A 14,871-nucleotide genomic window follows, 5' to 3' on the forward strand; every position below is an offset into this window, starting at 1 on the left:
AGGAGCAGGGCCAGGGCCAGGGCCAGGGCCAGGGCCAGGAGGGGTGAGGGTGGAAGCGCCCCTCTGCAGGCCACACACATACCACACGGACAGCTGGATGTGGAAGGGGGTGTACGCCGTGGCTGCAGCTGTCACCACCACCCCTCGCTGCTGCCACTGCTGCACCTGCGCTGCTTTCCTACAGGCCATCGCAAGTGCAGCTCCGCCGGTTGCTGATGGGCCTCACGCCTGTGCCACAGTCAGCAGCCTGCGGAGCTGCATGTGCAACAGGCTGTAGGAAAGCAGCACAGCCACAGTGCTGGGCAGTGGTGACAGCGGCAGCCCCTGCATGCAAGCCCCTCTGCCTTCCCACCCCCGTCCATCCAGGCGGTGTGTGCACAGCCCACAGAGGGTGGCCGCTGCCCTCGCCCACCTCCCCCATGGCCCTGCTCCTGGGAGTGAGCACAGAGAATGAGCTGAGGTGGGGGGTGGGGAGGTGCCGTAGTGTGCTGTGTGGGGCCAAAGGTGCTGAGCGCACTCATCCCCCTCCCCTGGGTAAGCAGCAAAGTATGGGAATGCACCAGGGGAGACACTGCCACCACGCCCTGTAGTGCGCTCCATCCCTGGCCGCCTGCGTGTACCCCCTACAACCTAAGTACCTGTAGGAGTATGCATAGCCCTGGTTGACAACCCCTGTTCTAGATCATCCCTGACCACTGCTTGTCAAGATTCCTCTTGAAAACTTCCCATGAAGGCACTGTCACTACTTCTCTGGGCAGTCTACTCCACCGCCTTACTGTTCTAATGGGATGGAAAGTTTTCAAGAGAAAACCTTACATTCTGTTGTACTCTAGACACAGCACATCTTAGATCCCAATAGCCCTTGCTGTACAATGGACCAAACACAGTTCTAATGGTCAATCAGCAGGAATTATGTTAGTTTACACTGGAGCTGGATTTTCTTACTGAAGCTATGGGTACTCTGAACAGAAACCTCAACATAACTTGTCCATACTAGTTCTATTCTCTGAAACTACACTTTATTTACCAAGTTCAATTTAAGGAATCCAAACTCTGTCTTCAGGCATTTATCAAGATCTATGAGTCTATTTTGGGCATGGGCTTACATTTGGGCTTACATTCTTTAATACAAGTTCTTCCTATTGTGGACTATATCTTAATAGAGAGATTATCTCATGGACACCTACAGCAGTTAATTAACAAGGGCATGCAGCTTTATTTTCAGCTGTCTTGAATACAGAATAGCAGAGTGGTTCTCAAACTTTTTAGAATCAAAGCACCCTTGAGAAAATAATAGCTCTTAGCTTTCACTGTTTTTTTTGACTACAGAAAAACAACAGAGTGATTCTTTTGTTGCAGAGACCTTAAACCACAACACATTAGAATGGTTTTGATACTACAGATTTCAATCAGAAATCTCTGAATTTATCTTATAAATCACATGTAGGTGTTTGCACACTTAGGCTAGGTACAAACATTCAGAAAGGCCAAGGTGGAACAAGTTACACGATTTTCTGTAAGCAGTGTAGGTTAGGCCAGTAGAGAACAAATCACACATTCGCCCTTTGGTGTGGTGTGGAGGGGCACAGGGAACCTTAGATTTGGTTCCTCCATTTTTAAACCAGTCTGTGTGTGCCAAACTTCTGTTCTGTTACTGACGGTTTCAGATCCCTCATACCAGTAAAAGTGTAATGTCTGTACCTGGCCCCAAGGGCCTTGTTACAAGGTAATTTTGGGCAGCTCCTGGAGCTCTTAACCCCTGGATCGTCCTCACCTTAACACCTGAAACTAATTTTAAACTCTCGATGGGCTCAGTTATGCCATTCCAAGATAGGATTGTCTCTAATCTATGATACCCAGCTCGGGTTACGCTAAGGTGCAGCCACTCTAGGCTACACCTTAGTGTAAACGCCCCTCCTCCCCCCACCCAAACCCCTGCACTGACCCAGATTGGGCCTGCTGCCCCACCCCCACCCAGCACCCCACCCACTGCTGCCCCCCTCCCCTGCTTATTTGTGGCTGTCTCCACTCTGTCCTAGGGGAACACTTCCATTTGTTTAACCACATTACAAAATGGTAGTGGTCACTTACAAAAGGCAAATGGGAAGTAAAGTTGTGGAGCAAAATGTACGCTTGTCAGTTCTAACATTATTAAAGCCTAAGTCTGTCCGTCTGTCCATAATACTTTATTCACACTCTGACTGGCTGACGGAAACAGCCAATCAGAGTGCTTCAAGTGTGGGAGAGCGCCGCCATGATTCTGAAGCCACGCCGAGGATCGGACAGAGGGTGGGGGGCTGAGGCCAGCAGTGCTCCCTGCAAGAGGCAGAACAGCAGCTGCATGGGGCGTTAGGTGGCAGCTAACCTGCCAGCCCTGCCCCCCGGGCCATTCCTCATGGGCAACTGGCTAGTTCTACTTAGAAGTCTCAGTACACCGCACTGCAGAATATGAACAACGGCTTCCTCTGAAGTCTCACGTTTCTGCATAGAGCGATGCTAGCTTCTCCTTTTCAGGTGCCTGTAATCGTTTGCAAAATATGCTCTTGGTTGGCTTCATATACCCTAGACTAGTCCTTCTGTTGACGTAAATCAGCGTAACTCTACTTAAAAGAATGGAGGCAGTTTTTACTTAACAAAGGTCTAGTTCAGTGTGCTTTGCTATGAGTGATCAAGAAAAACAGAGTGCCTAATAGATTTTGACACCCGTCTTTTATAAGGCTGATTATTTCTGATTTTCTAAGTACATTACATTGCTTTTTGACTAATTATTCAAATATTGCCAGTTTGAAACACTTGATGTGCCTCAAAGAAGATAAAGGTGGAGTCCAAGAGCCTACTGAGTACATTCAGGCAGGTTGCAAACAGTTTTGTTAACAAGATAAACATGCCAGAAGTTACCTGGCAACCAATAATAGTGGGAGGTTGGAAAAGAGTACACACAGCACAAAGGACAGTGTTCCAGTTACAAAGAATACTCCAGGGTCCTGACAAAATTTAATGTCACATACTTAGGTCCCTGGCACATATTACATTTCTGGCATAATTCATCAGCTGATTTTCAGAATCAGGACCTGAGCAGTCCAGGTCTGGAACCTGGATGGGGGCTGCCCAGGTCCTGATGCTGCAAAACAGAACATGGGATACAGGCATGTCAGGACTCAGCACCTTAAAAGAGTCTTGCTTGACCTGCAGCCCCCTGTTCCTTAAGGCTCTTTAAGGAACTGTTGGATCCTGGTAAGCCTCAGGGCATGGGACAGCCCTGAGGTTTGGCACACAGCCCTCTCTGCCTGATCCTCAGGATCACACAGGGAACAACCCAGGGTATGAACCAGCACCAGGCAGTCCTGGGGTCCAGGACAAAGCCACCCCTCTACCCAATTAGTGGGATTGGGCTGGGGGCAACTCCAGGTCCCAAACCTGGCTGCCTTGTGCTCTACTCCTGGAGGATGCTAGTGTGCAGCTGTGGATGGGGGAACTTCTTACCTCCCCAGCTGTGCCATGGGGCTCTCATGTCTGCTGTGAGCCAGACATGAGAGCCTCTTCTCAGTGTCAGACTTGTGGCACCCAGGGAACTCATAAAAGCATGCAGGCATTCTGCCAGCGCTCTCAGCTGCATGACCACTTTTTAAAGGTCTGGAGAACTGCAAGCTTGATTTCAAGGAAAGGTTCTCCAGTGTTGGGGCCATGGTGCCCTGGATCTTAAAAAGCAGGCAAGTGGCTGGGAGCTCCAACTGTATGCCCGCTTTTTATTTTATTTTTTTTTTTATTTTACAGTCCCAGGCGCCACAGGAAGCAACACCTGAAGAATGGGGAGCTCCCAGCTCCCCAGCCACTGCTTCCATGTGTATGGGGGATGTAGCTGGGGAGTAGGAAGCTTCCCGTTCTCCAGCTGCAGGTGCCCCCACCTCCATGGTGGCAGCCTTCCAATTGGGGTTTGAGGAATTTTCTGCCCTATTCTCACAATTGCTCAACCTGCCATATATGTCTGGCAGGGAAGGTTGTGTGATCTGGGAAATGGGACATAAAATTACTCCGACCCCAATTGTGCAACTGCTTTATAACGTATTTCATATTTTCCTAGAGTTAAAGAAATCCTGATTCATTATTATTTTTTAAATTATAGGGTTTTTCCATTTCAAAATGTCATTGTGGCAAAGACAACAACACTTCCAGACTGAGACAATGCAAAAGAACAAACAGGTTTTGAAGCAGCAAGTGCTTTGGAAAGAGTGGATTACACTGCCATATAACAAGGTGGCAGAGAAAGATTAAATGTTCCACGTGCCTGTATTGGTTATGAATGGAGAAGAAGAAAGGAAAAATGAAACTATCCAAAGCCCATTTATTTGATGAACATTTTGAAGTTGATTGCAAGAACATCTGCTTCCCTGACTACAATGGGTATTATTATTGGATCATACATTTGGTTTGGAAGAGATGAGGATGTAGCTGGACATTGTAGCTCTGGATTAGTCAACACCAGAGCTGTAAAAGGAAGGCAACATTCATTGTTATTGCTGCAGTAATTTCTGCTCCTACACACCAAAAGTTGTAACAACAAAATAGATATAACATTCCTTGTTGAGTAACAATACCTTCTAATTGATTCTTCACAAGTGTATCTTGTTTGTCATATTGCAAGGAAAAAGACTGCGAAGCAGCGAACACAAAACAATTGTGCTGAGCATGTTCAGCAGATTTCTTAACTCAGATAAATATGTAAGAATTATTGCTATAAGTCAGCAAAACTCTTAACAATTGCACACAGGTTTTGGCCTTGCTTGTGGGCTTCAGCAGCCTGACTGCCTCAATTTTAAAAATTATAAAAATAACCAGCAAACCCATTGGTTACACGTAGGGGGTGAACGCAGGTGCATGTGTACCCCTGAGATTGGTTATGCACCCCCTGAAAGTGCCAGCCACAAAACCAGAAGTGCCGGTGGAAGTACACTTTTGTTTTCACCACTGGTGGTTCCGGCCTTGGCAATCAGCCGCTGGGGGACCCCCCTGTCAGCGACCTGGTGCCCCTCCGGACTCAGGAGGCACCAGTTGCCCATGAGCAAACCCAAAGCCAGCAGTCCTCACTATCCAGAACGTCTTGCCTGCAACTGAAAGCTATGCAAAGCTTAAGATTAGTAGGGGTCTTTCAAACGGTGGAAAAAATCTTATATTTGCTAAGCCAACTATAAAGCTATTATGAAGATAAAATACAGAACCAAATAGAGTCGTGAAACTCATTCCCTGTTGTAAAAAGACTGGCATTTGCCATTGGAGAGTTAATTGTGACACATATACCCTTAGCTACACACTGCTTCTTTAAAAGAAAAATGTCTGAGTGTCTAAGAGCATGTGTTGGAGCTCACATGATATAGATCCTGAAACAAAACGTGTCTAAAACAACAGTAGCCAGCAATACCAATATCAATTCACATCCTTATGCATAGCTAGGCCTCATTCATTCATTTGCCACCCTTCCCAAAAAAGACTCAGGATGGCTTACCCTAAGAAAACAGAATAGGTTAAAAACAGGAGAGTCACATCTGAACCAAAACAGTTTACGTGGTAACTAGAACATCAAGATAAAACAGAGACCCCATACACATCTCAACCTAAATGCCTGTCCAAATATCAAGGTTTTACAGTATTTCCAAAAGATGTTCAAGGTTGGGTGTGACCAAGTCTCAAAATTAAGAGTTCCAGAGCTGAGAAACAACTAGAGAGAACAACCTCCCATGTGCTTTTGCCAAGTGGACGTGGAATACATGGTCCTTGTAGGAGGTTGCTCACGGTTTACCTTAAGAATCAAAATGAGGCATAAGAGAGAAAGTGGTCGCTTAGGTACCAGAACCTTGAACTGCACCCAGAAAGCTACTGGGAGCCAGTGCAGACTCTGGAGCACTGGGGGTGCCTGTAAATGTGTGGGGAGGTTGCTTCGATGTGCTGTAATTACTTAAAGCGCATTAGAGCAGACTCGATTAATGAGGTCTGCTGGAGCATGTTAATTAGCATGCCTCCAGCAGCCTCTGCATTTTGTGTGTCAGCATCCCCATACTTCAAAATGGTGGCGAGCTTGCTTGATGAGCTTTAGTTAAAGCACCCCCATCACCATTTTGAAGCATGGGGATGATGGTACATGGAGCCGCTCTACTTAAAGCGCCCCCCTCCCCTCCCTTAGCACATGTAAAAATGCCCTGGAGTTACATGCTCCTGGCAACCTACCTCCATCAGAAGACAAGTTATTGGGTTCTGCACCAGCTGAAGATTGGCAGCCCTATGTAGAGCACACTGCAATAGTCTAGCTTTGAGGTTATGAAAGCAAGGATGATTCCAGCCAGATCAGAGTTGGAAAAAAGGGGACTTATCTCGTTGCAGAACTTACACAGAGCAAGGCTTATCCAGCCTTATTATTTCTAACAGAATAATTAAACTATTCATTAGGACATCTGTTTATATAAAACAAGTTTTACCACAGTGTCAGTTAAATATTCAGATTTAATATTTACTAATTATTTATTATTTACTAATAATCAAAATGGAAAGGAAGACCCAATGTAACTTAAGAGAACTTCAAGAAATAAATAACTCCCTTCAAACTTATTTAGTACTGTCACATATTTGAATACAAGTCACTTGCAAGTTGTAAACCCATTCAGAAATTATAAAACATACATGGAATGTGAAGGGCTTGAATTATTTACAAATATTGGGTATTAAAATTAGATTGGTTTATTTGACAACTGACATTCCCTTGCAATCCTTATGAGTTTATTAGTTGTGAGGGAAGTATTCATCAACTAAGTCACTGTTTTTTAAAAAAAGCTTTGTCTAAATAAGTGTTAAAAAGAAAATAGGCAGGAATGTAATACTACAGTAAAATTTTGGGACCATTATGGTATTAATGACAAACAGTTATGTTAAAACAAAAGCGGAATAAACCAAAGCAAACTGAATACTGACAAGGAAATCCTGAACTAGGACTAAGAATCTGTGTGATCGAGACAATTTGAAATAAAGGTCAATGTTTTCAAACTGGACTTCTGAAATTTAACTATGAAAATCCTAAATTATAAAATGAGCCTGTAGTTTGATTTTCAGTAGGTGCTAAGCCCTCAAATCTCCCTAGCAACAATATCAATTATAACCAAATCCCTTCCATGTGATGTGTACTCCTATGTCAAGATTGAAATCAGGACTTTACCAGCAACCCTCACTCCAATCCTGGATGCAGGCTGTTGCTGGGCCAGACACTGCTGCTAAGGGAGGAACTGTCCCAGCAAGGTAGCAGTTTGGGGGGTTAATGAAGCAACCACAGGTTGTTGCTCTCCCCTACTGCAGTGACCTGTTTATGCTGCTGGCAAGCAAGGACACACAGCAGAGCGAAACTCTCAACATCCTGAAATTGCTGCAGGGGCAGTGGCTCTTGCTGAGTCAGTAGTAGCTTCTGCAACAAGAGCTTCTGATAGGGAAAGGGGATAGTAGCCCTGTGCATGCTGCAGAGGGGTAATGCAATGAGCTAGCAGGGCTCCTACTGTCCATAGCCAGCAGCTGGGAGCCCTATATGCTCACTATGCTGCCCCCTGTCCAGCATGTGCAGAGCTACTTTCCCTTTCCCCTGGCGGAAGTTCCTGCTGCAGAAGTTGCTACTGACTCAGCAGGAGCCTCTGCCAAGGCAGCAGCTTAAGGATGCACCCAGGCTCGGCTGTATTTCCTTAACACACACTCCAGTTTCCAGCAGCTGATTTTTGGAAAAAGTGCACATATGGTATGTGGGAAAATGCAGTATGATCAGGGGCACAGACCAGCTGTCATACCAGATAGACCAAAAAGGCAAGTCTGGAAAGGAGAAAGCTGTGAGGGGATATGATAGAGGTCTGTAATATCATGAAGGGCATGGATCAAGTGACCAGGAAACTGTTGTTCACCAAGTCCCAGAATACTAAAATTAAGGGGCACCTATTGAAATTAGTAGGTGACAGATTCAAAGGTAACAACAGAAAGTTCTTTTTTAAGCAATACATAGTTAACTTGTGGAATTCATTGCCACAGGAGCTGGTGGAGGCAGACACCATAGCCAGTTTTAAAAAGGGACTGGATAAACCCATGGATGACAAATCTACCAATGGCTATTGCAGAGAATGGCTGGAGATCTGGAACAAATAAAACAATAATGGTAGATGCCAGGCAGAGTACTGAATAGGAGACAGATCATTCTAGATATCCAGGTCAATGCTGTCCCTCTATAGCACCCACCTTTTGCCGATGTCGGAGACAGGATCCTGGGGGCTAGATCAGTCTGACCCAGTATAGTACTTTTTATGTTCTTATGTCTGTTTATGTGGATGATGCATGGCACTGTCATGCAAGTTCAATAAATAAGATCATCTGCTTAAGACCAGGATGAAAAGAAATACTTGTCTAACAGTACTAATCAAACCAGTCAGGATGAATGCTATTCTATAAAACGCACTGCAGTGAATATAGTTTTAAAGGTATACATTCTTGCCCTTTGAGTAAATTTTAAAAAACAAAACAAACAAAAACTTGTTACTTACCTACTCGTTTCCCTATTGTTGCAACATTTCCATTCATCCCAAGCCCATGAGCAGACTAAAAAAAAGTAAGTTTTAGAGAAAAATTACTGCCAGATGGAAGATAAGTAAACATTTATGCAATTTTATACCAATTTATCTACAACTGATATTGTATTAGTCAACAAACTCATGAAGAAAGAATTAAGGTATTTGTACTTGAAATACAAATTATTATGAAACAAAAACCTATTTAATAGTTTTTCCATCTTACATATTATATTTTCATAATACAGCATATTGGAAGTATGGTACAGTATACTGAAAGTTTGTGGTTAGACACGTATGTTGCCTGTTACAGGGTGGCCTTTAAAATAACTCATAACTAAAGAATGGCAGGAGGAGTTGGACAATGTTTCAAACACACAGTTACAAGTAGTAAAGGAGTTTACATACTGAACCAGATATACTTTACAATTAGTTTAATATTTTGGAAAACTGCCTCTAAAACCTACCAGCTACACATGCCATGCACGATACCAACAGGAAAACAAACAAAACAAACCAAAACTGTCTGCTTTGACCTATGGGTGGAACAGTAAGAAAGGATTTATAGTCCCCTGCTTGAAAAGCACAGATTTTTGGTAGTCTGTACTACAGAAGATCAGAAAATCCCAATTGTTCAGAAAGTGTTAGTACTCACTAGAAAGTATTCAGCAGCTTCATTTGGGGGAGAGGTTTTCCTAAAGCTTTCTTCCTGAAAACGCTGGACGTTTGTGGGTAGTGCAATACCAGAAGTCCGAAACCTGCCTGTCCCACAGGAATTCTGTAAACTTTCCCTGCTTGTGCTTCGGGACAGCAAAGTTAGAAATCCTAAGTTACTTACAGAACCCACAGGTTCTTTGGATGTCTTGTTAACCACCTCTATGATGTCCCTAGCTTCCATTTTAGAAATTACATCAGGTCTTTTGCCAGGTGAGCCTACTTCCACACCACGAAATCTAGTAGTCCTAGAAAAAGAGGAATCCGCTATGCTGCGGACCTCCAAAGATCGGAGCACATTTGAGGAGTCGGCACATCTCAAGTTACCGACCTGAAAACATTTGGGTTGTGTCTGTGGTTTCAGAGGACTATGATGTGCCATTTGTGCTGAATATTGAAGAGGTGATAAGTGTGTCTTCTTCTGAGGATTTAATTCACGAGTGTTAAGAAGTCCTGCCTCCACTGTTGTAGAGCTCAGGATTTTTGTAATGGGTTTGTTATGCTGCTCTATAGCCTTAGATTCCTCATCCCCATCAGACAGTCCAAGTTCTGGGTTTACTTTTCTTACTCCACATAATTCATCATACTGTTCAGTATTGTTTGCTTCAGCTAACAAAGCAAAAGTATCTGTTTCAGGTAGAAGCTTTTCTTCTGTTGCACACAGTTCTACATTTGTTAGATGTGGGTACAAGACTGGATCTTCCTCATTTGTAGATGTCGCATTTTCTGAACTCTTTTCTGAATCTGTAGGCTGGGATGGGATGGGAGCAAGAATATTATGTATAGGTAGTTTTGCATTTTCTAGTTCAACACGGGATATTTTTGGTGGTAGTCTAATGCTACTAACTGACTGAGACTGGGAGGTGCTCTCCCAGTTGTCATTTTCCTTAAGAAAGTCACTAGTGATGGATGGCATTGTTCTACCAGTAGTGGCCAAGGTAGCCAAAGCTGAAAGTGCATTTTGGGAAGACTCCAAGGGATATGAATTCCCAGGAGGAGGTAGGCAGGACTGTCCAATGTGGGGGAGTACTCTTAAAAACCTGTGACGAGCAGATGCCACCGAACCACTAGATGGTCGAGGAGTCATTGGTGGACGAGGTTTCACCTTGACAGTCTTCTTAGGCTATTTAAAAGGAAAAGATATTTGTTATCATTTGTATTATGGTAACAATTAGAGACCTCAAATGAAATTGAGTGTTCACTGCTTCATAAAGCTCAACTCCAGAAAGGACCATTTGACCTTCAATCTACCACAGCCATGTATCCTACATTACCACTTAGGACAGTGATTCTTAACCAGGGTGCAATGACAGCCTTTGAAGGGTGCCAGGACTGATGGGAAATAAGCAAGACAAATGCAGGCTCCCTGAGGAGATATGTGCAGGCTTGTCCCTTTCAGCTACTCCTCCCCTCATTCACTCCAGTGCAGGCTCTTCTCTGACATCTGCTCCTCCTCCTTACCAGGCCCTCTTCAAGCAGGTAAGCACTATAATAAATAGTCTTGAAATGGGGCTCCACTCAATTCACAAAAGCTGTGAAGAGGTGCTTTGAATCTTAAAAGGATAAGAACCACTGACCTTGGATGAGAATTCAGTCCCTGAGAAAATACACTGTGTGCCTCAGATAGAGAACAGGAGAAAGCCAATACAAACAACAGCCACACAATGGCAGGAATGAATTGAGATCCCCAGATTGCAACAAAGTATTTTTACCCCCAGAAGAGTTTACAGTCTAACCAGACAAGATCACACATGGGAGAAATACAATAATCCCATTTTATGTTTGCAGAATTAAGCAAGGAGATTAAGCAATTTGCCTAAAGTCCTGGGGGAAGGAGGGAGGGAGGGGAAGGGAAGGGGGCTATTGTAAAAGTGAGAATTGAACTAAGGTGTCCCGAGTCACAGACTAGTGCCTTAACCACAAGGCAATCCATTCTCATATAGCTAGGAAACATATAAAGCTAAATAATTACTTGCTGAATAAATGTCATTTGACACTTTGGAATAGCTTATCCTATAACCAAGGGATGAGTTTTTGATCATGAAGGTATTGGGCTCATAGTTTTACCTTTTTACTTAGATTCATATTCTCCATCTTTGCCTTGAGCAGCTTCATTTTATTCATAGTAATTGAGTTCTCAATAATCTGTTGGCCAGAAGGAGATGCCTCTGTCTCATCATCATCATCAGCATATAAATTATAAACTGAACTACCACTGAAAGAAAAAAAGCATTCACGTTGTCACCCTCTATAACCAAGGGATTCAAAAGACAATTATAGCAATGAGAAGTATACATACAACAAGAAAGTCAAAGCTGGAGTCCATCTGTTGGCAAAGCATTATATAATACTACATGAAAAGGTATTAGAAAAACAATTCACTTAAGAAAAAATAAAAATTCTTTAATGGATGTTCACACCATGAAATGGTGATGCTGAGATTAGAACAAGCCAAGCTTCTGGGAGTATTATACCATATGCAGTTGTTTCACACTCACTATATATTTTCCCCAGAAGGCAATATCCAGTTCCACAAGGGTCTCCTGCTGGTATGGCCAAAGCTGTTAACTGTGACCCAGACAACAAGCTGATCAGTTTTCTCATTAACCAGACACTGGCAAGGAAGGAAAGTCCAAATTTCTATCCATCCCGGGGGGTGTTCTCACCATAAATGGAAATGGAAGGTCACCCGTGTGGATGAGATACTCTATTTCTGCTTTTTAAAATAAAAAACAAAAATAAAAAAGGATCAGTTTAGGGTTCTACAGAGCCTTATTTGGAAAAATCAAACAGACTAAAACCACTACACCTGATAGGCCACAAAATACTGAATAACGCTTGTCAATCAACGGAACTTATCACTGGAAATTTAAACAAATTATGTTGCCTGCTAAAACACAAGCAAGTTGACCAGCAGCTGCACTATTTTTTTCTTATCAAATACCATTAATACATCTCCAGAATTTCACTGTGAAAGAAAGCGACCATTTTTTAAAAAGGTGTTATTCTTTTGCAGATGTGTTTAACTGCAGTATACATCATTTTAAATAGAAATCATATTTAACCTGCTGTATTAGACTCCAGATACTACAGGATGGGAAAAATTCCCGTCTATTTATACAGGCATCTTAACAGATCCAAATGAAGCAGCCATGAGAAAGCCAAAGAGGAAGAGGATATATAAACGTATCTCTTGTAACTGTTATAAAGCATGCAACAGATACGACTCAGAACTGATCATTAACAGCATTTTATATGGCTCTCAGAGACTGTTTCATTAGCCAAGGGCCAGACTTTGTGCTGACTCTTGTACCCACATCCAAATGGACTGAAGGTTCAGAAAACAGTGCAACTGAGGAACGTTTTTTTCAGAACATTGTGACAAATATCAGAATAAGGGTAAGCAGTCAGCGATTTCCTTACTAGAGACCGAAGGGCTGCATGTGAGGAAAGGCAATAGATGTTATGTACTTTTCCTGGGAAAGATTCAACGCTACAGAATCCTTCCAGAATCAGAATCCTAAAAACAGTTTTAGTTCATGATTTAAAACAGTTCTGTTGATCTCCCACCTAGGATAACTATAACAAACAAGTAGGTCTTTTCCCTACAAGTTTTATTTTTTGCAATGACATCATGCTGCTTTTGCTAATTCTTCTTGTAGGAAGTTTCAGAGTCCCACCAGGCAGGCCAGGCAACCTTAAAGAGGAAGAAAATACTGTATTCATCTCAAATTCAACATGACTCTGAATTTAAGATGACCCCCACCCCAATAATTAGATTCTATACATGGAAAATTTATAACTTTGTTATAATATTCCATGCATAGAACCTAATTATTGGAGGCTTGTTTTAAAATTTGTCCCCTGTACCACTGCAGCAAGGAAATCAGTGGCAGGAGGTGGGGCAATAAGACAGGCAGTAGGGGGGCAGGTAGCAGAGAAAGCAGTAAGGTGGCAGATACTGGAGGTGTAAAGCAGCTTGACGCCTCCTGCTTTCTGCCCTTTGTGTCCTCCCCCCCCGCCCAACACATCCTACGCCCTGCTGCTTGGCTCCACTACCACTTGCTCCCCCTGCTGCCTGTACCCTGGTCCCCCTGTTACTTGCCCCTCCATGCCTGTACCCCCCTGGTGCCTGCCTCCCCACCATTTCAGCACCCCGTCCCATAGCCTCAGCTCCCTGCCTGCCTCTTCCCCACATCCTGCTGCTTATCTTTGCTCTGACTTCAGCAGGGCTCTGACCTTGCTCCAGACTAGGGTAAGGAGCATGTGTTTGCTCTGACCTTAGCCCAGCTCAGTAGCAGTGTCAGCAGGCTTCATAGATCCCAGGCTTCCCCTTCACTGGCAAGTAGCAAGCTTGGCTCCAGTATGCTCCCAGAGCTGGTCAGGACTCCCTGCCAAGGGAGCCCTTGAGGTGCTCCTACAGCTGGGAGTCCTTGTCAGGTGCCCAGCACTCCAAGCTGTGAGAGAGTATTGGAGCCAAGGGCTCCTCTGCACTCCTCTAGCTGGGTGACCTGTGCTCCCAACCTCAGGAGCACATTAGAGTCTTGAAGGGTTCAAGGGTGCTGCCAAGGCTGGGAGACCTGGCCACACACAATTTAAGGCATGATGGGAACCAGCCACAAAGTTATTACACATATTCCCTTCCTATTTTATCATGCCATTAACTGAAGGAACGTGTGGTCATGTCACTACTTCAGACGTGATTAGCCAGGCAATTGTGTCTGAAGTGCAATGTCCATCAGGACCTTCAGCTTATGTGTACCCAAAACTACTTGTAACTACTTTTTTGAATTAATGCATTTCAAACTGACTGGCTTCCTTAAGTGTTAAGCTTCCACGAGATCTGTGCTGTACCATAACTGAAGTAGTATTTTAATAAGACAACAGGCCCATGTGCATCAGCAGAAATACAGCAACTTTTTTAACACCAAAATGTAATTACTTTATTTGTTCACTCTTTAATGGATGTTAACTTTTATCCTTCTTGTAGATGAGATAAAATGGTCCAGAGGAATATAAAACGTTGTGTATTACACAAACCAACCACTGGTTGTATCAGTGATTCCTGTTCCCATTCCCAAGCACAGTGTGAGAGGCCAAGCAATGGACAGGGATGTCCTTAAAATGCTCACCCACATACCTAACAGGGGAAGAAGACATGCTTGAAATCTAAATCCCCCAATGAGGGGAGAGGGAGAAAAGAGTTGTGTCCTGTCTGTTTCCAAGTCACCTGGTCTTCCTTTCCACAGAAGTACATAACAGGGAGCTGAAGCATTTGTAAGGAACGATGCTATCAGCAAGTATACAATGTTCATTTCCTGAGTTACAACTTGGTCCTTTGGAGACAAAGGGCTACCAATGAACGTATATTCTTAACTGCTTACTTAGCAGACAGTCTGGAAAATGCTAGTGTCCCAAGGGAAATTTTTAGGAGGTGCACTGATAAAGTTACTTTTGCCTGATACCAATGGCTGATTATTAACCAGCCATATCGGTCGATACCAATAGTCAATTTACAGGAATGCAGCCCGGCAGCTTGGAGAGCAGCCTTCTGTCAGTAAGTCTGTGGGGGGGAAGTGGG

The 14,871-nt window shown here is 43.6% G+C and overlaps 1 protein-coding gene across 6 annotated transcripts in view; it reads right to left on the reverse strand.

Moving 5' to 3' along the window:
• Positions 1-14,871, reverse strand: part of ZFAND4 (zinc finger AN1-type containing 4) — a 110,942-nt gene that overhangs the window by 23,160 nt on the left and 72,911 nt on the right. For 4 of the 6 annotated variants that reach the window (XM_019502531.1, XM_019502528.1, XM_019502529.1 and 1 more), the window contains exons 6-8: positions 11,358-11,505; positions 9,232-10,413; positions 8,553-8,607 (exon numbers count right to left, since the gene is read on the reverse strand). In XM_019502531.1, coding sequence (XP_019358076.1) covers positions 8,553-8,607; positions 9,232-10,413; positions 11,358-11,505 — 1,385 coding nt within the window. The remainder of the gene's footprint in view (positions 1-8,552; positions 8,608-9,231; positions 10,414-11,357; positions 11,506-14,871) is intronic. The other 2 variants (XM_019502532.1, XM_019502530.1) reach the window with 1 other exon arrangement.

The sequence above is a fragment of the Gavialis gangeticus genome, unplaced genomic scaffold, assembly GCF_001723915.1.
Source record: "Gavialis gangeticus isolate Ggan-Ray unplaced genomic scaffold, GavGan_comp1, whole genome shotgun sequence".
Taxonomy (NCBI): Eukaryota; Metazoa; Chordata; order Crocodylia; family Gavialidae; genus Gavialis; species Gavialis gangeticus.